This window comes from Brachionichthys hirsutus, unplaced genomic scaffold (genome assembly GCF_040956055.1).
Source record: "Brachionichthys hirsutus isolate HB-005 unplaced genomic scaffold, CSIRO-AGI_Bhir_v1 contig_916, whole genome shotgun sequence".
NCBI lineage: Eukaryota > Metazoa > Chordata > Actinopteri > Lophiiformes > Brachionichthyidae > Brachionichthys > Brachionichthys hirsutus.
Window position 1 is genome coordinate 216,364 of NW_027180327.1, and position 26,866 is coordinate 243,229.

Here is a 26,866-nt window from a genome sequence, read left to right on the forward strand (position 1 = left end):
GTCCCATTAGAAAGCTGTGTCACACATCAAAAGGGCTAACAACCTGCCATCACAAAGGTATTCAAATTGAGTGAATGCCATTATGAATAAAAAAAACCCTCTCAAACGCAGTGGTTCCCAATCTTCCTTGTTAAAAGTCTCTGCAGGTAAAAACAATGCTGCAGTTATTAAAATCCACTGCGACTTCCAATATTTCCAAAATGGACTGAATAGCTCCTGCAGAGTATGCCCATCACCGCTTGGCACTCCTGGCTATGTTTTTATAAACAGCACATCTAGCGATCATTTCATGATGTTGAATACAAATTTGTAAGATCTGATGGTCGGAAAATGACTTCGGATGAGATGAACGCAAGAGATAAAGCTAATAATCCACAAGCGGCTACATGCAGCTGCTCCTCTAATGAATGTGTGATACAGAGTCCATTTCGGAGAAGGTACTGATAGGGTCTAACCCAGACATGGGCAAACTAAGGCCCGCGGGTTATTTAATCCGGCCCGCCCAATTTGTCCAAATTATATCATTAAATAAAGTTGTATTATAATTAAACCTCATTCATTTGACCTTTTCCCTGTAATTTTTACAATGAGCCTTGCATATTCATGCTTTGCTACCTGTAAAAGGCCAAATCTTTTTCATGTAATTGTTTTTACATGTCATTTATATTAGTTCACACAAAAACTCCATCCATCTTTTCCTGACCGGCCCCTCTACCAAATTTTAGAACCCATTGTGGCCCGCGAATCAAAAAGTTTGCCCACCCCTGGTCTAACGACCTATTGTGATCACAACTGGATAAAGAATTGTGGAAATATCCTCCAACCTCTGTTTGGCCCACAATAAAGAGGACAGCACTACAATAAATCTATGAGATGAAGAGAAAACAAATAAATACAACCCCTTTGCACATAGCAACTATTTTGCACTGAGATTGTGTTGTTTACGTCACAAAAATTAGATGGAAATGCCCTACTTCCTTGGAAGGTTAAAATATATCTTAGTAGTGCAAAACAGGTGAAAAATCAGTGGACCAATATTTCTGTGTTTTTTCCAGCTGTGGCTCTTTCATTTAATTTTTTTTTTTTTTTTTAAATGTCAGTAACTTTCTCTCCTCCCTCATTAACTGCTGTCTCTACTGTTCACCATCCACTGAGGTGTTAAAATGTCCTTGGAAAATAAAGAACTTGCCTTGTAAAAGAAATATCATGATCTGTTTTATTTCTCATAGGCCATCTGGTGTTGCCAATGCTATTATATTGTGTTGCACTGGTGTCATAATGGGCTAAATGTTCCCATTGGGTTACGCTTAGGGTTATTATTATGGGGTGTCTGGGTTTGGGCATTTCAAACTATGCAGTGTTGCTGCTCAAACATAATCTTGTTGCACTACAATGACAATAAATCTTTGAAATCTTGAATCTTGAGAATCCACTCAAAAAAGTGATGTTTCAGGGATAGAGTCTGATTATATTCTTCATGCGTTACCACGGCAGCATATAGTAATGCGCCATTTTCACCCTACACAATGCAAATTCCTTCCCCTGTGAGCTAACAGGGCATACTAAAGACCTAAGCAGAAGTTGTATATCCTCCCACTCCATTGCTGTTGCATTTATATGCCAAGATGCTGCAGACATCAACACTGCTTCTCAGTGTATAAGTAAGTATATAAATAAAGGGGTAGATTACAGAAACGAGGCTACAAAATCGCGCCAACGGCCCTCCTGACCTCCTCTGACATTCACTGCTCACACAGGCAATGTGGGTGAAGTGTCTTGCCCAAGGACACAGCAACAGTGAGCACATGTGCCGGAAGTCGGAATCGAAACGCTGCCCTCTTGATCAGAGGACAAGCCGCTCAACCACCTGCACCCCCGTCACCCCAAGTCTGTATTAACAAATGCATTCAATGCAAGTTTCGCCAAAAACATTCTTTAAAGACTTAAATATAATTCCTCTTGATTGTTACTTAAAACCAGGTCCTAACCTCTGCCTGTAATATTATTATTATTTTTTTCATTATTTTTCTGTGATCAAAATGTTGTTGGTGTCAACCTTTGGACTTTGGAAAGTAGCACTAAGGGAAAATAGACAGGTGAAATCAGGACATATCAACCATGTTACACCACTTTTTGAGTCTCCTTCTTGCTCTCAGATACAGGTCCTTGTACCAACATGCTTGACCGGGCACAAGCCGGGGCCACACCCCGACAGGCTAAGCAGAAGCAAACAGCAAGCAGCATGAAGCATGCATTCAGCAACATTCACACACAATCTGCAGGGCTGTGTGGAGCCACAGATGTGTTTATTCGTGCTTTACAACATAAGCCCCATGAAAGAATCATGTTTTCATTTGTTGACTCACTGCATTATCTTCCATAACAACGCTCTTTCTTTTCAGGTACCCTCTGCCTCGACCAACACAACTGTCTTCCTCGAGGGAGGGGCAAACTTTGTGTTTTCACAAACAGCTACCAACAAATCTCGCATCGTGTGACTTATACTAACTTCAAGTCTTCTACTCAATTCAAACAAGTCTGTGATATGAATGATCTCTGAAAGACCAATGGTGATGCAGTCTTTCATCATGTCAGCAGATTGCTGAGGAGCAGCCATATTTCATGTAATGAATGTCAAACAAATGAACATAAACACCCGTAAATCATACACAATCATATTAACATAAATCAACTGGGTACATTCCTTCTGCAGCCATGTCGCTTACATACCAAAGCAACTAGACATCATAAACATATTTGTAATAAATGTCTGTGTAGGTTCTCACTCATCCAGGCCATGGTAAATCACAAAGAGCAAAAAAACGAAGAATCAATCTTTGTTTGCTGGTTTTCTGCTCCAACAGGAGTAAAAGCATCTGGACCCTCGACCAGTCTCTCAGAACTGAAGAAGCCTCTTGGATGAGAGGCAAAATGTCTTCAATCAAACTTGAACAAGTCCAGTGGATTTTTCGCTTTTTGCTCTTAGTGATTTGTAATAAATGGAAAGAATTCACAGGAAGAACACAAAAGGGAAACTAAGAGGGGCGGAATGATCAGTTTTGTACAGCTTCATAGTCATTTTAGGGTGGAGAATACAAATATTTTATTCTGCCTTCAGATTTCTTCAATATGTGACTTCTCCAGTATACAGTCTTGGCTTAAGTTGTACCTTTGCAGCCAGGCGTTTCACAGCCTCCTCCCTTTGTCGCTGCATCTCGGGGGTCCCCGGGCAGCTGTTGGTCCTCAGCGTGTTGGTAGCACTGGAAGGTGGAGTCGGCTGTGGCGGCTGGCTGAGAGGAAGTTCCGTGCTTGGTCCCCCACCACCTGGAAAACCACACAAGTCCGCATTAATAAATGTAGATTCATGTGTTTGTAAAAAAACATGTTGGCCATCTTGAATAAGTATTATTTAATGTAATTGCAAAAAAAGTAATAATAAAATCTATGTTTGCAAGTCATTCAAAGCCCTATTTTGTGAAATCAGCTGAGGAGTATTTTAGGCATCTGTTTATACATCCTCGCTTCACATTCTCACTCTGCAGGCTAATATGACAAAAAAGTGTATAACAACATTAAAAAAAGTTGAAACTTCCCAAAGGCAAAACACTGAAATTGATTACTTTTAGGTGAAGCACTTGGACTGTTGGAGGCGATCTGACGCATTCGGCCTCCGTGGCAGCTCAGTGCTACTAGCCGGGAGATAATGGCTGTCTTCCCATAACCAACACTGCCCACCATCACAGCACCATGACTCTTCATAGACTCTGTGGTCTTCAGGATATCTTCCAACTGCAGAAAGAGCCAATCGCGGCCCACAAACACGGAGTCTGTGGTGATGCTGGGAACCTCAAACAGCAGCGGCTTGAGCATGATGTCCACGGGTTTGTAAGGAGTGAAACGAGCTAAAGGAAAGCGGTTGGAAGGAGAAGGCTGAATTAGCATTTTCTCATCATTCATCACAAAACATTTGCAGTAACAGAGATGCAGCGTATTAAACAAAAGCGTGACATAAGCTTCAATTGGCTTTTGTGATTACTTTTGCCACAGTCTCACACTCACAATATTGAAACATGAATCGCTTTAGCAGTTCAGCCTCCTCTGAGCAATATGCTGATGGAATGATGTAATATGTAAATGTGTGTGATCGTGTGATATTTAATTTATCTTTAAATGTTGAAAGATTTGATAATGTTGATCTTCCACATTGTAAAATACACATTAAAACCTTGATCTGCTTTTCTGGAGCTTTTCTGGAGCTCAGATACAAAGTGGAATCATTGTGAGTGGACTTAAGAGTGTTTTTAATAATGCGTTGGTCTTATATAGCGCTTTTCTGGACACCCAAAGACGCTTTACATTGTGCATTATTCATTCACTCCATACTTGGTGGTGGTAAGCTACTAGCTGTCAGTCTTTATTATTTATTTTTATCCGAGTTGTTTACTGTGCTGGCTAAGGCTGTGTCTCTTGTGCGTTGATGCCCACGTCTACTTCACTTCCAAATGTCTAAGAGCTGTACCATTAAGTGTCATATAACTGTCTGAGTTGTCTAAGTTATGGAAGAATACATTCACCACACAATTAAGATTTTTTTTTTTGTGTATTTAATGATATACTGTATTACATTATGCATGATCTTATCAAAAATGTACTTTGTATGATTCCTCTTGGAAATATTGCAGTTAGTAACATATGAAAGAGAAAACTTGCAGCGAGCCAAGGAAGCATCACATATATTTTTCCATTGAGCTAAATGTTTGAAGAAAATGTATTTTCTATTGCACTGGTGTGCGAGTGTAAGTGGTTCAGACTTAAAGCATAAGAACGGCTTTGTTCACCTTTACATTCTTGTACAGTGGATTTTAGCTTCAACAGTGACCGTAAGAGTTGAGCTCTGAATTTAAGATCTAATGTGAAGGCTGTTCATGAATTCTAGCACATATCACATAAAAACTAACACTGTTGCATGAAACCAAAGCAATGCTAACCATGTCACTCTCATAATACTTTACACATTTTCAATCCAATTAGATGTTAGTTTCCTTAAATACTGCAGTTCTTGTCTTTTGACAGTAACTTTGAAGAGAAGGGGGGGAAAGCAAAGCGTACATGTTTTAATTACTATTATGTCAATGGATGGTAAAGTTTACAGCCGATATAAACATCCTATGTATCTCTATTGATAACTTGCATAGCAGTCACCTCTAGCATCCTGAGGTGGCCGTCCTCCTGTATTATGCCAGGGTAGGCGAATGGACGTTCTGAGTGGGGTGTTCCGCTGTTCATCAAGAAAGCTCAGGTCTTCCAGCTTTGTGGAACTAGTTGCTGTAAACAGAGATGCAGACAGAGATAAAGACAATGTGAAACATACTTGAGTACATAACAATGAAAAGTACAGAAGAAACACAGACATGGATGAGATTTTGAGGCATATTGCTCTGAAAAGACGAGAGAGTGTGCTGACATTTCGCCGTTTGCTTGAAGCAATGTGTGTAGAGTAAACTTCAGCAGAAACAATAAACCGATAGATAACTAAATCAAGAACGATGCAGCGTTCTTTGATTTGAGCTGACAGCTACACACAGTATCGCAGGGAGACGTTTGCATAAACACTCCTGCTGGGGTGTACAGATAGAGAGCAGATTACCCACACCTTACAAAAACACAACGAGGCATCAAAGAATCGCAGAACGCCAGGTTCTACTACAGGATCAATGTTATATTGCAGAGGAGCCATTCATTACAGTCACTTTGCTTGTACAGGACATTCCGGTGCAATTTAAGCCCCATAATGAAAAACAACGCATGAAATAAATGCACAGGGGCAAATACTATTACAAATAAGTACCAAGTATGAAATAACACTATCCCAATTACTGTTCAAGTTACAAATCCATTTGGCGTAAAATAATCTGTTCTACTGCAGGTTCATCCGTCAACATTTTAAAATGTAATGGACCCTGGAAAAAGCTCTTTTACAATAAATTATGTTTTCTACTATTAAGTGCAGAGTGTCTCCTGAAATGAAATTCTATACATAAACAACTTCATGAACCAGATAACTTTCTGTTTGAACAACCACACACGGTCTGCAAACATAATTGAGATTTGCATCAGTGCAACAAGGTTGTTCTTCCATTTGCTGCTCACTGTTAAACAATTTTATCACCATGGTGATCTATGCTCGCTCAGCCCTCAGACCAGGATGAAAGACTCGTCTTTACAAGGCTCACCTTGGAGAGACTGTCACACACTTCATTTTTTTCTCTTTGCTCCCCCTCTCTCTCTTCACCTGGGTGCCAACGTATTGCCTGGAATGTCCCACTAATTAAGACTTGTCTGCCAACAGTGGAAGCTGCCATCAATGCAACTTAGACTGGAATAAAACAAGCCTTTCATTGATGCCTTTACACAATTCTTCACACTCAATTCAATAGAAAAAGTTGTCAACTTTCTAATAAAGCTAAGAAATCACAAATAAGCACAGAATTTGTGGTCAGTAACGTGGAACAATAGAGCACAAATACTTGGAGTGAAGCTGATTCTGAAGCAATGCTGAACGGCTACGTACACAGTGAATTCTCAAAGTGCTCCCCTTGATCTCAGCATGGAAAATAGGAAGGCATGCATACAAGAAAGTAAGCAGAGGGCAGGCATCAGCTTAAGCCCTGGAGAGAGCTAATCTACACATCACATTTACATGTGCTTCATACATTTGGATACAAGCACAAAGTTTTGGTAATCAACTCAATAAAATGCTGAAAAGGGAAAGGATGAGATGAAATCGAAATGGGAAGCCAATAATTATAGTCTCCAGTGGCTGATTGCATTTTGTAATAGGGAGCCTCTATACTTTAATCAATCAGGCAGGAACGGAGAGCCTCATTATCAGTCATCACCATCATGGAGAGGCAGAGCAGTAGATACAGTATAATGTACTTATAAATAAGCAAATGGATATGGCATACATACTGTAAGAGGTGGGGATAAAAATCCAATTTATGAAGCAAATCACCACTAAAACCTAAAACTAACATATGGAAGAGGGATTTATTTCCCCTTTGGATCCCACTTCTAAAGGATTTTTGAAGTGTAGAACGGAAAAGCCAAATCGATCCTTATTCTAACACCTCATTGCCCATGGGTTCAATAATCCAGGATGAAAGGAAATATCATATTTTCCGGACTATAAATCTTGCTTTTTTTCATAGTTTGGCTGGTCTTGCGACTTATACTCAGGTGCAACTTATATATTTAAATATGTACAGTGGTACCTCTACTTACGAATTTAATCCGTTCTGGGAGTAGCTTCGTAACGTGAAAACTTCGTAAGTAGAGACGCATTTTGAATGTAAATGCACTAATCCGTTCCAAGCCCCGCAAAAGTTTTGTAACGGTTCATGTTTTAGGAGTGTTCATTATTCCTACGCTGCAGAGAGTCCGCAAAGGCATCCAGGGAGGAGGGGCGGTGTGTGTGTGTGGGTGCGCGAGGAGGAGGAGGGGAACGGGAGAGCTGCGTAGCTCCCGCAGCTCTCCCGTTCTCCTCCTCCTCGCGGCACCCACACACACAGAGAGTTACCCGTCGTGTGCTTATTCCAGCGTCCGACGGACGCTACATTATGATATTTTTTTAAAATATTAATCTACCTGTTAGCTGTTACTTTTTGTCCTCTTTGTTTACTGGTCCTTTGCGGTGTTTTCTGCCTCGCGTTTCTTGAAAAACTGATCCAATGACGTCTGCTTTTGCCGGCTTTTGACAATCCGTCGGAAATGTGCGAGGCAGACGTCATCATAATGAGCAATAGCCCGACTTGTCAACACTTTTTCCGGGGGACACGAGGGGGACACGAATAGCATGCTGGGATACACGCATACGCAACGGGTTGCCAGGCAGATTTTAGGCGATAGCCAATGGCAGAGCAGCTACGAGCAGCTATTTTTGACTTCGTATCCTGAAACGCCTTCGTAACGAGAGGCAATATTTTCCCATTCAGAAACTTCGTAACCTGAAACTTTCGGATGTAGAGACATTCGTAAGCTGAGGTACTACTGTACAGTAAACCCCCAGTTATCTGCATTTCCAACTCAAGTATCTGCAACGGGTTTTTCATCGTGAGCATTTTCTTTACTTATATCTCACCACTATTTTTCCAAAGCTAAGAATTCTCCCTGGAAGCCATCATATCTCTGCACAGCCCCTCTTCAATTCCATTTCTGCCCTCAGTCTGCAGATTGCTTTCTATTCTTCCTACATCTCCACTCATTGATCACACGTACACATGATACTTTAATGTCTGTGCTCTTGGTGACATTGACACATCTGTGCAGCGTCAGATTGTAAATGGGGTAAGTTTTTCCTCAGGGAGCTCTGCGCTTTGAAACCTTTAGTTCTGTGTTTCTCATGATATAACAAAGGGGCCAGAGCTCCTCTGTTCCAAACACAGTCCCTCTTATCTCCCTGACTTGACATCCTTCCTCTTTACACATGGATATACTCAGTAACCCATCGACTTGGCTCTTGACTTACCTTTTTCAAGTTGAAGGAGTTCATTTTAACCATTGCGTGACACTGTATGAGTTCCAGTGAAAGAGAAGTATAAACGGTAGCATTAATGCAGACGGTCTTAGTTAAAGTGTAATAAGTCCTGAAGGCAAAACTGACAGATTATGACTGTGAAAATCATAATCCTGGTTTCAATTTGTTCTAAAATATAAGCATTGACTAGAAAAATTGTGTCCCAAAACAAAGATGCCCAGACTTCTAGAAAAATACATGCAAGGAAAGGGCCAGAGCAATTTGGGGTTCAGTGTCTTGCCCAAGGACACTTCGACATGCAGACAGTCAGAGCTGGGATTCAAACCACCGATTCACTGATCACTGGATGACCCACTCTACCAACTGAGCCACGGCCGCCCCATGTGTCAAACTCAAGGCCCTCGGACCAAATGTGGCCCGCCACGTCATTTTCTTTAGAGAGCTGTGTGCAGACATTTGTTTTTGTAAAATGCTGCATCTGTCACGCATGCTCTTAGCAGTGGTTATACTTTACTTCTGCCTCTCAACTGTGACAAAAGAGTTTTGAACAAAGTTAATGTCTTAACTTGTGTTGGATTATATATATTTTTTTATTATTTAAAATGTTTTACTTGAATAAGTTTGACTGTTGATCGATGGAGTAATGTGGTTTTCTTAACCTGATCAATTGAAAGGATTAATGTTATAAATAGAAAAGCACTCAGAGCGCAGACCTCCACCGAGCAGCTCATTCCCCTCCTAATTGGATGTACACCATCCACATGGTGATCTGGATTATCATCAAAAGTTTTTAATTGTTCTTGGTATCTTTATTCATCAACCAAAAGTAAAAGTGAACTGGAGTTGATTTCTGAATCCATAAATAGGGTTTTCAATGTTAAAATTTAATATGATTTTTAACTGATTACATTCTGGATTCTATCATGATTGTGAGACAGAGGCCCCCACCCCACAAGACTGTGTCAAATTCCATAAACATTGGTCAATAATCAACCGAGATATTGAGGAACAATGTTAACGAACGATTCAAAGTGATGTTGTACTATCCAGAATCCAGGATCTCTTCTGGATAGTCACCAAAATGTAGTCATCTCTTCCTGGTAACATTCCCAACATTTCCTGAACATTTCATTAAGATCCGTCCAGAACTTTTTGAGTTATCTTGCTAACAGACAGAACCCGGCGATTACATAACCTCCAGCTCGCCTCAGCGGAGGTAATAACAGCAATAAGCTAGCCATATATTTTTACAACTATGCAATTTGCACATAAATACAGTTATTTAACAGCATGTTAAGGAGTAGTTACATTTATTTTACATTACAGTATATTTACACTGTTACGGTCACAACTGGCCCTTTGAGGGCCCCCATAATGCTGATGTGGCCCTCGGAGAAATTGAGTTTGACAGCCCTGCTCTAACCTACAAACAAAAGAGAGTAATAGGACTGCTACTTTTACCATAGCAGAATAAGCATGACATAGTCTTTATTTATTCTCGTCTTACTATTTGTATATCTGAATGTTCCATTTTTCAATTGTTCAGAATGAGCCTTAGACCAACTTTCTGCTACTGTATTTTCGGCTTGTCCCGTGAGGGGTCGCCACAGCAAATCAACTTTCTCCACTTCACCCTGTCCTTTGCATCGTCCTCCCCAACACCAGCCACTCTCATGTCTTCCCTCACTATGTCCATGTATCTTCTCCTGGGTCGACCTCTAGCCCTGTTCCCTGGCAGTTCTATCCTCAGCATCCTTCTACCAATATAGTCCCTGTCTCTCCTCTGGACATGTCCAAACCATCAAAGTCTGTCCTCTCTGGCCTGATCTCCAAAACGCCTAACCTTCACTGTCCCATTTATTGCCTCATTTCTAATCTTATCAAACCTGGTCACTCCCAAGGAGAACCTCAGCATCTTCATCTCCTCCACTTCTAGCTCTGCCTCCTTCTCCTCCGTCTTTTCCTCAGAGCAACTGTCTCTAAGCGTGAATCATGGCTGGACTCATCATTGTCTTGTAGACCTTTCCCTTCGTCCTCGCTGACACTCTCCTATCACAGAGCACACCTGATACTTTCCTCCACCTGTTCCAGCCTGCCTGCAAATGGTTCTTCACTTCCTTTCCACATTCTCCATCACTCTGCACTGTTGACCCGCGGTACCTAAAGTCCTCTACCTTCTTTACGTCTATTCCTTGTAACTTCACTGTTCCCCCTGGGAGCTTCTCATTTACACATACACCGTACTCCGTTTTACTCTTACTCGCCTTCTCTAAATCCTCCTCTTCCTGCCTTAGATCAAATTACAATCATGGAAAATAAATGTAACATTCCTAAAAAATATCAGTACTTGATTGCTGTTTTTTTTTTTTTTCATTATTTTTTGTTACAAATTGGTTTTAAATTATGATGGACTTGTGGTTAGTAGGAGATTGCAGAGGAGAAAAAAATAATAAAATAAAAAAACAGTTATGAGCTCTTCATATGTAAAGAGAAGCACAAGGACCTGAAATATTAAACAAAGCAGTAAAACATTATGCAAGCACCATGTTAGGAATTTTTTGTAATACAAATTGAGAAAGTCAGTGTGGGGTGATACAGGTTTATGCTTGAGAAATTCAGCCCCAAAGAAATTGTCTACAAATCTGAGCACATACATTAGCTCTTTAAAACACCTGCCATGTTTACAATGATAGTGCAGACATGCTCATCTTTATCAGTTATTAATGTTCTATTCTCAGAGTGGTATGTTTGAAGAGCATGAGTAATAAAGTATAATATGATAAATGCATAAATGCAGACAAAATAATTGTGCAGTTTCTTTCGAGTACATAATTCTAACCAGAGAGGTGTTATTAAAGCCTATAAGCGTCTTTGGTGGTAAAGATGAGAACACGCTGGTCATTTGAAGTTGTTCCGGTGAATGAGTGGCAGACTTTTAAAAGGCTCTCCACAACTCAAGTGGATTGATTGATCCTTACAAGCATTTTTATATTGCTACTGCTGTGACATAGAGGCACTAACATTTCACTAAGAATAGATGTTTTAAAATGTCACCTTTTCAGAGATGGGTTATCTATTTATTCTTTTTGCTTCATTTTCAATCTGTAACTAAACAGATCAGTATTTACATAAAGTTGGAGTCAGGTTACAATTCTGCACCCACCTGAAGCAAAAAGACATTGTCCAATATTTAAGGCAGAAAATATCCTCTCACATACTGAAGAAAACGTGAGAAAATAGGAGACAGAGCAGAGACGTCATGCTTTCCTCCTTCCAAAGACACTAACAAGAGCTTGTTGCTGCTACCCAGGGCTTTGATAAGGAACAGCATATCCTTGAGGCGGTCCATAGAACCTCATTAAGGATCATGACGGAAACCAGTTTCAACAGTGAAGTTAGCACAGATCATGGCTTTAGCTATTAGATCAGTGGACTCTTGAGGAGAAACAAGTGTGTATATGACTTAGACGATACTTCTATGCAGCAAAGCACTCCTGATGCGTGATAGCATCATTCTTGAACCGCAGTCATCCCAACACAATCTCCCTGTACTGGGAATATCACTGGAAACCACTCAAGCTAAGACAACCAATATCAAAGACAGGACAGACACATGCATGGAAACCATTTCACAGATCAAGCTGTGTGTTGCTTTTTAGACAGGGTCACTGGATAAAATGTTAGTGTTGACAACCTGGCAAGAATGTTCATCCTGACATCATTAAACACATGCAAGTACTTTCCCATAGAACATAATGCACGGTCCTCTGATTAATCAAAGATAGAAAACACCATTTCAGGAAAATGGTCTGAAGATGGCAGATCTAGTGAGTGTATTTCAATGAAATAGAGATGTAATAGAGAGACAACAGTTTACCTACATTTAACTCTTATCTGATAATTATAGACGTTTGTGTGAATTAAATTCATGAAAAAAAAGAATCCTGATAGACGTTGGGTGGCACAATGAGGTAGTGGGAGTCTCTGTTGCCCCACAATCCAAAAACATGCAATGTCTGTGAACTGGTGACTGTAAATGCCTGTCGGTGTGAGTGTAACTGAGAATAGACTATGTGTAGCCCAGGGTATACACCTCGTCTCTCCCCCACCGCTGCAACTCCACACAGAATGCATGTAATAGAAAATAATTATGATTATACATAATTAAGCAGACACTGTTAGATTTATGAGATATGGAAAATCAGAGATTTTCATGAAAAATTGTGACTGTGTCTCAAAGAGACAATCTGCTGATGCTGATATTCCAAACTGCTGCTGAATTTAGGTCTGGCAAGTGGTGCGAGACAATATTTATGTAATTTTCCACATCATTTGCAGGCTTTGCACACTGTTACTGGAGCTCCTCCAGCAGTCCATGGACAAGCTAGCTACCCTATGAAAGCAAATGCAAATAACACTTTCAGCAATAAGATGAAATTCCTTCCACATACTTGACATTCTAGAGGCCCAGATATACATCCTTAGATAGGCAGCTGCAGAAAATATATACGTTGCCTCAAAGAAAGGTTTTGCTCACAGTCTGCACTGTGTGGCTGTACCCAGGTCTAGCAGTTTGGCATATTGATCACTATAAATGAGCCTGGCACTTGTTCCAGAACCTAAAGGAGTCACTTTGATGTTTTCATTCATTTTCTGAACCGCTTTGTCTGTTACCGGGTCGCCGGTTGTGCTGGAGCCTATCCCAGCAGTCAACGGGTGAGAGGCGGGGTACACCCTGGACAAGCCGCCAGTTCATCGCAGGGCCACACATAGACAGACAATCATTCACACGCACACACTCAGACCTATGGACCATTTAGTGTAACCAATTCACCTAATTTGCATGTTTTTGGTGGTGGGAAAACGCCAGAGAACCCGCAGAACATCACAGAAAGGCCGAACGTCATATTCGAACCTGTGATCTCCTTGTCGTGAGGGAACAGCGCTTACCACTGCGCCACCATGCCACCCTTGATGTTTTCATTGATATTTCAAATGGAGAAAATTTAATGTTTCAAATGTCAACATTATTCTAGTAAAAGTTCAGCAATTAACAGACAATTGAATCCAGAATGAAATTAAGTTAAATTGTTTTAACAGTACTAATGAAAATGATTTAATTTAAACAGGCTAATAAACATTTGGACCTTTATTTTTTCAGGGTGAGTTTATTTTACTTATACCGTGCACACAACTGCATGAATGGGTAATATCACTAGTCATTGAGTTGACAATGGCTGGTTGGAAAATGTACAATATCACTCAAGCCTACATGTTAGATCATTAAATAACAAGGCATTGGTGCTGTAACAACAAAAATAATGAATGAATGGTATATTTGGTTGATTGATGCATTTAAATCAGGACAATTAAATCAATACATTTCCAGAATACAAACAAATCAATTTAACCAAAAAGGAATAGGGTGACGTAATGCTTAAAACAACAAAAAGAGAAAAGTTGTATTATTTTCTAGCTTCAGTGGTGAACAGTTCTAAATAAAATATGTTGCCCACAAGGTCAAACACATCCATCTATTCAGCTATTTCCCCATCTCATATTATAAAGACTGGCTATCGAAGCTTGTCCACATTTTCCTTTTCACAGTCACAGTCTCTCTGGTTCGTTCCCAGTTCCCAGTCCAGGTAAGGCAGGGGTCCCCAACCACCGGGCCGTGAGGCATTTGTTACCGGGCCGCAAAGAAAGAACAACTAACGTACACAATTTCCGTTGTATCGATTATTAGCGTCTAAAAGGTGTTTTATTTTGAAAAACGACCGGATTTTCTCCAACGTAACAATCGCGTCTTGATACGTTGCAAAAAAAAACCCAGCCGTGAACTCGCGAAAATTAATAAAAAGAAACAAAAGTCTTTGGAGAGCTTCTTTGCCGAGGAAAAAAGTCCAACTGAGGAGGAAGAAGAGGAAGAAGCGGAGGCGTTGACCTCCAAGAAGAGAAACCAGGACTAAGACTTAAAACTCGGGTTTCTCGGTAAAACAGCTGACTGGCTGACTGGCTTTGTTAACGAGCAATGAAGGGTTCAAATCTGCTTCGGGACATAGAGAACAAGAATCTGGATTAAAAGACAAGAACTCTGGATTAAAAAACAAGAATGTGGAATTTATGAAACAAAAAACCATGAAGGACAAGTAATTATTGGGACAACAATTTATGGTGAGTAGGTGTTGTGTTATTGCAAGTGCATAATATAAAGTTTATTGGTAAGATTACATTCCTCTTTTTAAATGTAATTATACCCCCCCCCCCCCCCGGTCTGTGAAAAAAATTCACGGCATAAAACCGGTCCGTGGCAGGAAAAAGGTTGGGGACCACTGAGGTAAGGCATGTACATAATAACCCCAGCCTGTTCTGAGTCTGCCCCGGGGTATCCAGTTAGTGGATTGGCTCATGGAACTTAACCAGCGCTTTCACACTTCAAGGAACACTGACCGACTTAATTGCAAATGTCTATGCTTCCCACACAGTGCCTAAGGTACGCTCATACACCCTGCAGAGAAAAAGCTTTTTGCAGCTTATACAGAAAAAATGTGAACAGTTTCTAAACTTTTCACCAAAAGTTAAACTGTAAGCTCCTGTTCACCACAGATATCAGTGAGAATACGCATTAAATGAAAGGAAAGAGTGCTGCCCGGTGGCGCAGGGGTAAGCGCTGTTGCCACACAGCAAGGAGGTCACAGGTTCAAATCTGACTTGTGGCCTTTCTGGGAGGGGTTTGCATGTTCTCCCCGTGTCTGCGTAGGTTCTCTCCAGGTTCCTCCCACCACCAAAAGGTGAATTGGTTACACTAAATTGTCCACACTGTGTGTGTGAATGGTTATCTGTCTATGTGTGGCCCTGTGTTGAACTGGCAGCTTATCCAGGGTGCACCACCTCTCGCCCTGAAAAGAAAGAGCTCTTTAGCTTAAACATCATCCCTAACAGTAACAGTCTATTATAAGTTGTGCATTAAGGCTGTTTCTTTGTTTGGAACTCATCCAACATCTTACACCCAACTGTTGGCCCTGAGAGACTTGATCTCAATCAAAGCAAAAGTCACCTAATGGGAGATACCCATGATTCTCAAGCAGCGTGCTAAAAATGTTAGTCAGGACTGGAGTTGCCGACTCTCATCCTAATTCTATGGGACATAAATTATGACAAAGTAGTGCCTTTATGATTTGCTTTAGATATACCCTGTCAGCCTATGGCGCCAGACAGATTATGTAAATGAATGAAATGTAAAATTAAATCAATGAAAATTGTGGCTAATCTACATGAATTAAATAATTGCTACTTTATCCAAGTAAATGCATTTCATAAAGTAACAGATAAAAACTTTCAAAACCTTTCAACCTCCAGGTCCTCTAATAAGTGGCTAGAGATAAATCATTCATCTCCTTTCATTCTAGGTTGTGCATCAGCACTTTCAATCAAATCAAATCATGCCTTCATATTAATTTTCATGTCTGCATCTCTCTTGATTTAACAAATGTTGGAAAGGACAGCACATTACACCCACTGCAGGGGTACAGCCGAAAGGAAATGTAGGATGTGATGTGTTGAGTAAGGAGACGCACACTTCCGACAGTGTGGCAGACTGATGGCTCAGTGTTGTAGGAACAGCCAGCTGGTGATCAGAGTCACCCAGGCATGAGCTGCTGTCAGATGCTCTGCATCCGTGGTGGAAACACAGAGACTCTGATGGAGCTTTGACAGTCAGAAACACATTCATCACTCGTTCTTTCGTTCTTAATGTTTCGATGTGGTGGGCCAACCTGCTGTGCAAATGAGCAAGCAAAGGGTCTGAGGTATGTCTGTCTGCACTGCAGTGTTATTAGTAGTAGCCACTTTACGAGAGTATCAAGGACAAGATGCAGTCAAAAGCATGCTAATATTTACTAATGGCATGAAGTCCTATCTGGATATACAGATGGTCCTCACTTAACGACGCACCCATTTAACGACAGCTCAGAGTTATGACGGGTTTTCCGAAGTTTAAAAGTACAGTGGAACATTAGTTATCAAACATAATTCGTTCCATAATACTGTTCAAAAATCGATTTGTCTGAAAACAGAAGCTATAGTTCCCTTAAGAAATGATGAAAACCAGAGTATCCCTTTCCAAAGCACAAGATAAATGCCCATGTACATGCCAACAGTTATATTAATATGTAACTACTAAACAACAGATAACACATAAAAGTGTTATCTGTTGTTCTGTACTACAAAAAACAAAAGCATAATAAAAGTTAATTTAACCCAATTCTGTATCATTTACCGTATTTTCCGGATTATAAGTCGCGGTTTTTGTCATAGTTTGGTCGGGGTGCGACTTATAAATCGGAGCGACTTATATATGTTTTTTTTTACAAAATCTGTGAGCGCAGAGACAGTAGCCTACACATTTCTATAACAGGTGTTACAGGGAACTCTGTGACCCGTCAGAATCTGTCGCGGTTTCTGGAGGTTCAGAGTTATCTGTCACACCTGTTATCTAAAAACACCAATTAGAAGGGCTGATTGAAAATGGCGCCGAAAAGAAAGTCATATTCCGCGGCTTACAAGCTTCAGATAGTGAAATATGGAGCCGAAAACGGCAATCGAGCAGCAGAAAGAAAGTTTGGAGTGAGCGAAAAACTTGTAAGGGACTGGCGAAAAGCGGAGGTTACGCTTACTGAAATGAAGAAAACAAAGAAAGCTAATCGCGGGCGACAAGCTAGGTGGCCGCAGTTGGAGGAACGAGTTCACGCATGGGTGCTTGAACAACGTGCTGCTGGGAGAGGTTTGTCAACGGTGCAGTTGCGTCTCCACGCCCAAGTGGTTGCCAGGGAAGTGAATATAAACGGCTTTGCGGGAGGACCTTCTTGGTGTTACTGCTTCATGCAGCGCAAACGCCTCTCTATCAGAGCTAGGACGACACTGTCCCAAAAATTGCCAGCGGACTTCCAAGCCAAGGTTGACAGTTTCCGCGCGTTCATTGAAAAGCATGTAAGTGATCACAACGTGACACCGGATCATATTATTAACATGGACGAGGTCCCCCTCACTTTTGACATCCCCATGGGCCGAAGTGTTGCAGAGAAAGGGCAAAAAAGTGTGAATATCGTTACAACTGGTCATGAGAGATCACACTTCACAGTGGTGCTGGCATGTTGTGGAGACGGATCTAAACTGCCACCGATGGTCATTTTCAAACGAAAAACCATGCCAAAAATCCAATCCTCCTCAGTTGAAATCGCCGTGAACGAGAAAGGGTGGATTGATCAAGAAATGATGAACTTGTGGCTTACAAAGTGCTACAATAAGCGACCGGATGGCTTCTTTAGAGCACGCAAAGCTCTGCTTGTGATGGATAGCATGAGAGCGCACATCACACCACAGTTAAAAAATAAATTAAAATTTTTCAACTCCATACCTGCCATCATCCCTGGAGGCTTAACCAAAATACTCCAGCCACTTGATATCTCCGTGAATAGGAGCTTTAAGTCAGTTTTGCGTAACCTGTGGGAGCAGTGGATGACGGATGGAGAGCACAGCTTCACGGCAACCGGGAGAATGCGCCATGCAACTTTCCTGGAAGTCATTGAATGGATCGACAAAGCATGGGCTTCAGTGACAACCGCAACCATCCTGTCGGGATTCAGAAAGGCTGGAATAATTGGAACTGCAACTGACGACGAGTCTGATGTAAGCGACGTAGAAGAGGAAGCGGCGTCTTGTCTACCTGCCGAGTTGGGGGAGTTGTTCAAAAGTGACACAGAGGATGAAGATTTCCTTGGATTTCGTGATTCGGAGTAAAACCTGATATTTTGGTAAACGTGTTAGCATGTTCTTTGTGCTATATGTTGTTTGGTGTTGGATTTTATCAAATAAATTTTCCCCAAAAATGCGACTTATCCTCCAGTGCGACCTATATATGGTTTTTTCTTCTTAATTCTGCATTTTTTGGCTGGTGCGACCTACAATCCGGAGCGACGTATAATCCAAAAAATACGGTACATACTATTTTGGCTGCAGTGTCGGGAGGGAAGGGAGGATTATTCCTTTGAAAGGGAGTCCTCCTCCATAAAATGACTGGGTTTTACCCCTTCTCTTTCTCTTTAGTTCAGCTTTCTTAAGAAAAGTCTAAATCATTAATTTCTCCATTCCATACTGAGCAGCAAGATCCAAGACACAAATGCCATTTTAATATTTGGAGATTATTTCTTTCTTCAATTCAACAGTTGTTCTCACTACTTTCCTCTTATTTTCCAGTCGTATTACTGTTGCCTTTCTTTGGATACATGACTAAAGGGCTTTAAGATTTCCTTCAGCTTTGATGATGATGATGAATATATTTATTAGATAGAATGTTAGAGCAGTACAAGTACAGTCACACAGTAGCATGTATTACAGTACAAGTACAGTCAAGCACCCTGTCTAAGAGGAGCATTTCAAAAAAGCCCTTGCGGTCTTGTTCCCATTGAAAGTCCTTAGTACATAAGTCATCGACATTTATCAAGACCAATAAAATAAAAATAAATTACTCCACAGATGCAAAATAACAATAAATTAGACAGACACATAATATGTACAATGTAGGTGGACAAAAAAAAGGGGGGGGGGGGGGGGGGGGGATTGATCCGGAGCGAGTTGTGATGACTATCTCCGTTTCTGCCCCCCTGAAAGGTGTATTTTTAGGGCTGTTTTGAAGGAGGCCATCGAGGTGCATGTTTTGAGGGCAGGAGTCAAACAGTATTATAAAAAGATGATTTACCCATGTTTGTCTTATAGGAGGGGGTAATCAGGTTGTTGTTTGAGCTCCCTCTAGTGTTGTGACTGTGGGTGTCACTAAATCTTTGAAGGTGTTTATTCAGGTATGCAGGGATTAAGGGGACTGAGGGCAGAGCTGCATTGACTATTTTAAATGCCAATCCCACTTTGAGTTGTTTAACCCTGTCTTCTACCCTGAGCCATTTAGCAAAATGTCTAGGAAGAAGGTGGGTCATGGGCCCCAGATTGAGGAGTAGCCGAATCAGTTTGTTTTGTGAAGTTTGGAGCCTGGTTTTCAGGGACATTTTGATGTTGGAATACCAGGAGGTGCTAGAATAGTCAAAAAGGGGCTGAACGAGGGCTCCAGAAAGAGTCCGGAGAGCACTTTTGTTGACAAAAGTAGACAGTCTGCAAGGAACACACCACTTTTACATCGCATTATATTCTCTGTGCAGATGCTTTGCTAAAGGCAAGTTCTAATACGTCCATTAAAAATTCAATAGGAAGAAGAGATGTCTTAGAGAGATAAATAGGAAAAAACACAATGATATAGTGTTGACATGAATAGATACAGCACTTGTATAAAAACTAACCCAAGGCATTTTGTAGAAACAGTAAATAAATTATGCCTAAATATTGGCAGCCGTAGAATTCAAATGTGTGTGTGTGTGTGTGTCTGCATATTTCAAGGATTGGCATTGATTTTCAAATATTCAGTCATTATTTGATTATGTATAGACACATACATACAGAGACACATCTGATGCTGAAGTGTTAAAGCTACGTATATCATGTACACACAACTATTTTATATTACCTCCGACAAAGAAATCTGATTGGCTTGATTTGCTTTTCTGTTTGTTGGCAGGATTACGAAAAAAAAAAAGTATAGACAGATTTGCAAATCGTAAATATATTACATTTCGATGATGTTCCAGATGAGGATCTGGATCAACATCTGGGACTCTTTAACATTGTGAGATAAGGCAAAGAACATTCTGACCACTGTAGAGGTTTGCAATCTTCAAGCAATCGTATATATTGATGTTGCTGTATTTCTAGCATCTAGTCAATGTTAACAGAATGCATATAGAACACACTCACCTGCGTATGGAGTTCAATAAACAGTATGTGACTGAGTTACCAACTAAACTGCAAGTCCTGTCCTTAACTGCCCTTAGCGAGGGATACAACCCAGCAATAAGTCAGGGCTTCATTATTACTGGTCTTCATTTTTTGTCTCAACTCAGCCTTGAACTTTTAAAAGAAGATCTAAGAAGAGTGTATTTCCAAAAGCAGGAAGAGTGAAAGCAGAAGGAGCCAGCGTGAGGGGGATCTAGGTATGAAAGGGGGGGGGGGGGGGGGCATAGCGAGTGATATCAACAACTGTGACAGCTGTGTGGATACGCCAAGCTGAGCCATAACAGGGAGGTTTCAGGGCAGGAATGCAGAACAGAACAGCCAGACAGCGGCTTGCTTTACGTTCAACATATCATGCAGGGTCGGGGCGCAACATACAGCAGCTGCCTAATCCCAAACTTCTGCCTCCATACCCCAGCCCTTGTTGAAAAGCACAGTTTGACTTGTGAAAAACACTAACTTCTTTTAGTCTCTTTATCTACACATGCTCTTTCCTGTCTGTGTCTGTCACTTGCAAGGACTAGAACTGGCACAGCCGTTGTCAGCCTCAGGCATATCATAGCATCACAACCCTGAATTGACTGACAATAAAATATAGTGAGACATCCAAGCAGAATCAACATTTACCGTCAGCGTGACAAAACGTTTCTGGGAGACGAGATGAAATCTTCAGTTAAATATTTAATGCATAGTGTCTGAGATAAATATACATATTCATTCTACTTCACAGAAGACATCCAGATGTCAGAGGCTCAAAAAAGATCTCTTACCTGCTACAGAGTTTGGCCTCGGCATCATGAGGGAAGAAGATGTTTGTGCTGGGTATGGAATGGGCCCTTCAGACGAGTGAGATGGAGGTTGTGGTACTCCTGCTGATGTGTTGGACTGCGGCTGCTGGTCTGGCCTGGATGGGGTGTCGGCCGTGGCGCTGTTGGAGTCTTCTTCTGCCACAGGAGAACAAGTGTCCACCCGCACACTTTGTGACAGGCCATGGTGTCCACTGCCCCTCAGGCTGCCATCCTTGCTCCACTCCAGACTGGAGCCACTCCGGTCATCATTCTCCGAAGAACTAGTAATGGTGGCTGAGAGGAGAGGAAATTATAGCAGGAAAAGCAGGAAAAATGAAAAGAGTAGGCAAGAAATGTGAGCTATTTTTTGCGCAAGCAATGAACACCTGTCTGTCTTCATCTTACTATTTGAATAACTACACACCTTTCCTCATTGGCCTTAACATTGTTTACCATCTGCTTTCTGTGCTACACTTGTTTTCTTCTTTCTGAAATTCAAAATGGCATGAATTCTTGAATTCATATTCTGAACTAAGAAATGTTGATTGTCTTTTGATGAGAGAACCTTCTGTACTATAGAACATAATTCCCATTTAAAACATGAGAAAAATACAAGAATATGGTAAATAAGTTCTGTTAAAATTGTCCTCTGTGTTCTTCTAACACTCAAGGCCAACCATCTAATACGATTCAAAATGCTGCGTTAAGGCCAGAGCAGCATGACAGGCAGATGGACACGGAATCATTAACAGAGCAGAGTCAAAGGACTAGAACTGATTGGCCAACTGGCTGTGTTTGCATCACACACTGGTGATCTGGATTTTATAATGCCACAGTATGTTGCATCATCACCAACATAACACCTCGTGACTGCTATGCTATTTAGCCAGGCCAAAAATGAAGTCATTCACAAAACCTGTCGTCCGAAGACACGCAATAGTGGTCGCCGTGGTATGTGAGAGGAAACATGCATTGTTATTTGTTTTGCCAGAGGTAGTGACTGATTTAAGTCCATCTCCACCCACTTCATGCATGGACTCCCCGTGGGAGTTGTATGGAAGAGTTATGCATTGCTAAGTCTCCCCAATTCCAGCAACCTGAGCTTCAGACACAGGTCATGGCCAAATTAATGTACTTTTGTCGATGCAACACAGTCCGGCTCTTTCACATGACTGCACAATCTTAGCAAAGCAAGTGGGAGAGATGTCGTAGGCAAACGTCACATCATATCATTCCCTCACAAAGCAAATCTTTATTCAACACAACCATAGTAGATTTATAATGAGACAAGCTACGAAACATGTGGCAGAAGTGCCTGTTAATCCTGGGTGGCAACATGTCGAAGTAATATGCTGGAGGATACTATATGACAGTTCCATAAATTATTTAGCAGCTAGCTCTGATATTACTCTGGGGGGCAGAATGACTGACTCATAATCAAATATGTCAACTCTGCACTATAGCAAACACAAGAAAATGTGTTATTCCTGGATTGGTATAGTACTTTTGTACTGCAGAACAGCCATGTCCGTTAGTCTGAATGAGCAATAAACGTGTTCATAGATGGTTCATACCAGAAAAAGGACAATGATAATCCTTTTTTTAAAAAGTGAACATTTCCCCCCCGACCATAAATAATAATCCAGAATTCAGTCCACATTTGGCCACAAATGGTTTCTGGTTCTGATTCACTGTCAAAGTGACACCAAAAGGCGGTGTGTATATTATAACGATTTGCTATTAATTTCATTTTTCTAACCGCTTATTCCGCTATCGGGTCGCGGGCCAAGCTGGAGCCAATCCCAGCAGTCAATGGGCGAGAGGCAGGGTACACCCTGGACAAGCCGCCAGTTCATCGCAGGGCAACACAGAGACAGACAACCAGCCACACACACACTCACACCTACGGGCAATGTAGCGTCACCAATCAGCCTAGGCTGCATGTTTTTGGTGGTGGGAGGAAGCCGGAGAACCCGGAGAGAACCCACGCAGACACGGAGAACATGCAAACTCCTCACAGAATGGCCACAAGCCGGAGACGAACCTGCAACCATCTCTCTGTGAGGCAACAGTGCTTACCACTGCGCCACCGAGCCGCCCTGCTATTAATTCTTCTAATATTTAATACCAGTTTTCATATTGAGACATTAACTTTTAGTGATTGAATCAATCGTGGGTAGGAAGCATAGACAAATTAATGCATCAATAGACTACATCGTATTCATGTCAGCCTCTGCAAACCCCCAGATGTCGAGCAGGGTTGTAACTAGAGACACAATACAACGTCAAACCGCCACCTCAATGCTCTCTAACACCGGAACAGCTCTATAAAAACTCCAGCTCTCAGAGGATGAATACACCCCGACAGAAAGGCTCTTCAGTCCCAAGAAAAATCCAAAAGGTTTAACAAAAAGATAGACGAGTGACAGAATGCAGGTGACACTTTGTGTACATGAGGGAACGGTCATAGCCAGTTTTTCTGTCAAATGCTGTAATAAATGAAAACAGTTAAATACACAAGTGGAGGAATCTGTTCTGACAGAAACCCTGACCAGAATTAATGAAAAATGAAAAGAATAATGTTGCTGAGAGGTCAACAGAGCCTTTGCCACTACCTATGTTTAAATGGAGCCTTAGGACTGAGTTAGTCTTTGTGAGCTGTCTTTGCTTAGAGGTGCGTTACTATTGCGTGTGAGCTTCTGTTACACTGTGCTCAGAGACAGCTCAATTGTGATAAAGTTAAATTCAATTCAAACTGTATTCAAGACACACACAGAGGGGTCCATAGTGCAGAACACACATATACATATAAAAACAAAACAATAAATAAAGGCATAAACAAACAAGGCAGGACTCACAGCCTTAACTCCGCACATACAGGCTAGATCGCCAGTGTCTCCATAGCTTGGATGACAGCCTAACAGAGCTCTTGGCAGGATTAGAAAGTGCAACGATGATGCTGTTCATAGAGTCTGTTAACCTGCACATAAATCTGTACATCAGGTTTCGTAATACCGCAGGTTATTTGTTATAAAATGACCTAAGATATTTGGTCTCCTTGCACTCTTTCTGTGATATTCCAGACAGATAGAAGTCAGGAAATACCAGTTTGCTGTCTTCATTACTTCTCTCAACCAGAGTTAAGATAGTTTTTGCATTGTACTTGATGTCAAAATCAATTCCGTACTGTGAGTACATTCTTAGTAACTGCCTTAGACCAGCACTGCTTGGACATAGGACCACCAAGTCATCTGCTAGCATGAGGTGGTTGATAATACAGTCTCCATTGATACACCCTGCATTACAGGCATTCAATTGTACAGATAATTCACCCATAAAAACATTAAGAAGGAAAGGGGATAAAATGCTGCCTTGCCGTACATTGGCCACATGGAATGGAGAGGAAATAGAGTTGCCCCATACAAGTTGTTATTTGGCTATGGTGATGCAGTTTGGCATTCCTCACCTATGATCCCGCTGTCCTTGCTCTCAAGCGTGGAGCTGGGACTTGTGATGGTCCCACAAGGGCTGGAGCGCCTGAGAGGCGGGCGACTGGTCGTGCTGTTGAGTGTGGAACATGGGCTGTTGGTGCTAGGAGATGCTGTGCTGCTGGTTAGGGTGGAGCAAGGACTGATACCCTGGCTGGTCACAGAGCACTGGGGAGAAGGGGGTGGGCAAATGGGTTAAGGTGCATGACGAATGTGCTCCACTAATCAAACATGTCAATGAAGTATGAAGTAATATAAATTGTAAGCTGGAACAACTTGTTAACATTTTTTCAGCATGAGCAGCGATAAAAAACAAACTAAAAATACTTCTACAATCCATATTTGGAAAGAGAATTGAGAAACTATTAAGGGAATATTTGGTCCAGCTTCACTGCCTAGTTGGCCTGGATCATGTGATGATGATGATGATGATGATGATAGAAAATATCCTCTGAAAAACAACCATGGATTCATATGCGAGGTTGGGATGAATGCCAAAAGGAATAAGTGCTGCAAATGGAGAGAAGCTTGAAAATTACACACTCATATGTCTAAGGTGAATAAAATAAGCCACTTCACAATGGAGTCTGTGCTTTGTCGTGAGACAAAAGACACCACTCTCATGCCATCAAGCGTGTCTGACAACCACAAAGCAACAGAATCTTTGAACTAACTGACAAAGGAAGTAATCCAAGTTATAGCTGGTTTGTCCTGTTCCCACTTCTTCCTTCAACTATATTCTGGTTATACACAATATACTGCTGCTCGGTCAGGGCATCCTCGTCTCATCATAAGAAGAACCGAAGCATTTGAACTTTTTCCCACCACAGAGTCTGAGTCCATCTCAGTTAGTTTTGAACCAACTCCACCATCCTCATGTTCCCATGAAGTCGGATTCATGCATAACGTCACCCTGGAGCTCTTTCTATATCAACCGTTGGAAATAAAAAGACACCAGTTGGCTTATCAAACAACATTCACCAAAAGGCGGTGTGTTTCCTTCAACAAGCTCTGCCAGCTGAAATCCCAGCAAAGCATCGCAAACTGTTTCTAAACTTATACCTAGAGTCAAACTTACAAACATGCTATTTAGCCTCTTTTACTTACTGCATATTGTTACTGCAAATCTTTGAAAATAATTATTTACTTCAACCTGAATAACGACAGAACATTTGCAAACAAATTCAGAAACAAATAGATTTATCAAACAATATAAATCTTTGCTTAAAACAAGTCTGCAGTATTTAAACAAGAACATAAACATGTTCTTTTTTCTGCTACAGACAGCTAACCCAACTGAACCCACACAACGAGACTATTAATACTCATTCTAGACATATTGTCTTCTAGATGTTTGGGAAACAAAGAATTTAAAAGATGGAACAACGTGTTGAACATCAACTATACAACATCCACCTGTTTCAGCATTTCTCAGCAAATCAGTGAAAGCCAAAATGTTTGACATTTAATGATTTTTGTAAAGAGTAACTAACGCTAATATCCTGAGCTAACTCCATGTTGTAAAACAGCAGCACGGAGATTCAGAGAATTGCAGGCAGATGCTCCTCTCAGACGGATCTCTTTAAAAATAAAAACACTCACACACACACACACACACACATTCACGAGAGCTTACACACTCATCATGTTCTAATTCCTAACATCTTATTAAATATCTTAGAAGTGCCACTTTCCTGCAAATTTAGTATGAAAACATGCCAGAGACACGCCAAGGAAGAGAATATGCTAAGCCTCCCTGGGTTCTTCACAAAACCTCTGCTTAATTAGTGGAACCAAACAAAGTAAGGCTCAGACCTTACATATCTATTTCTGGACCCAAGCTTGGACACTCCTGTTACATACTTAAGAGCCCCTGGAATAGCACTCAACTTCCTGGGAGACACATCACACAGTGAAATAAAACCACCCATGTTAAATATGCTGTTTCTTTACCATGTCAAAACAGTTTGACAGTTACCGTTGTTTGTTGTGCCCCCAAAAAATAAAAAATAAAAATCCCAGAGGTGCTTCTTAAATCTCCTTCCAAAGATAATATGCAGGGAGGAGAAACGATTCAAGCTGCAACAAAATAATCCATTCTTCTCTTACAGTGTCACAACTTCCCTCCTCTTCTCATCCCTCCCTTCTCTCTGTCTATCTGT

General features: G+C 41.1%; 1 protein-coding gene across 1 annotated transcript in view; it reads right to left on the minus strand.

The window, feature by feature from the left end:
* Window positions 1-26,866, minus strand: part of LOC137912835 (protein TANC1-like) — an 87,317-nt gene that overhangs the window by 23,766 nt on the left and 36,685 nt on the right. Inside the window, exons 5-9 of the mRNA XM_068756966.1 lie at window positions 24,683-24,872; window positions 21,199-21,510; window positions 5,203-5,325; window positions 3,621-3,902; window positions 3,170-3,324 (exon numbers count right to left, since the gene is read on the minus strand). Of these exons, the coding sequence (XP_068613067.1) occupies window positions 3,170-3,324; window positions 3,621-3,902; window positions 5,203-5,325; window positions 21,199-21,510; window positions 24,683-24,872 (1,062 nt within the window). The remainder of the gene's footprint in view (window positions 1-3,169; window positions 3,325-3,620; window positions 3,903-5,202; window positions 5,326-21,198; window positions 21,511-24,682; window positions 24,873-26,866) is intronic.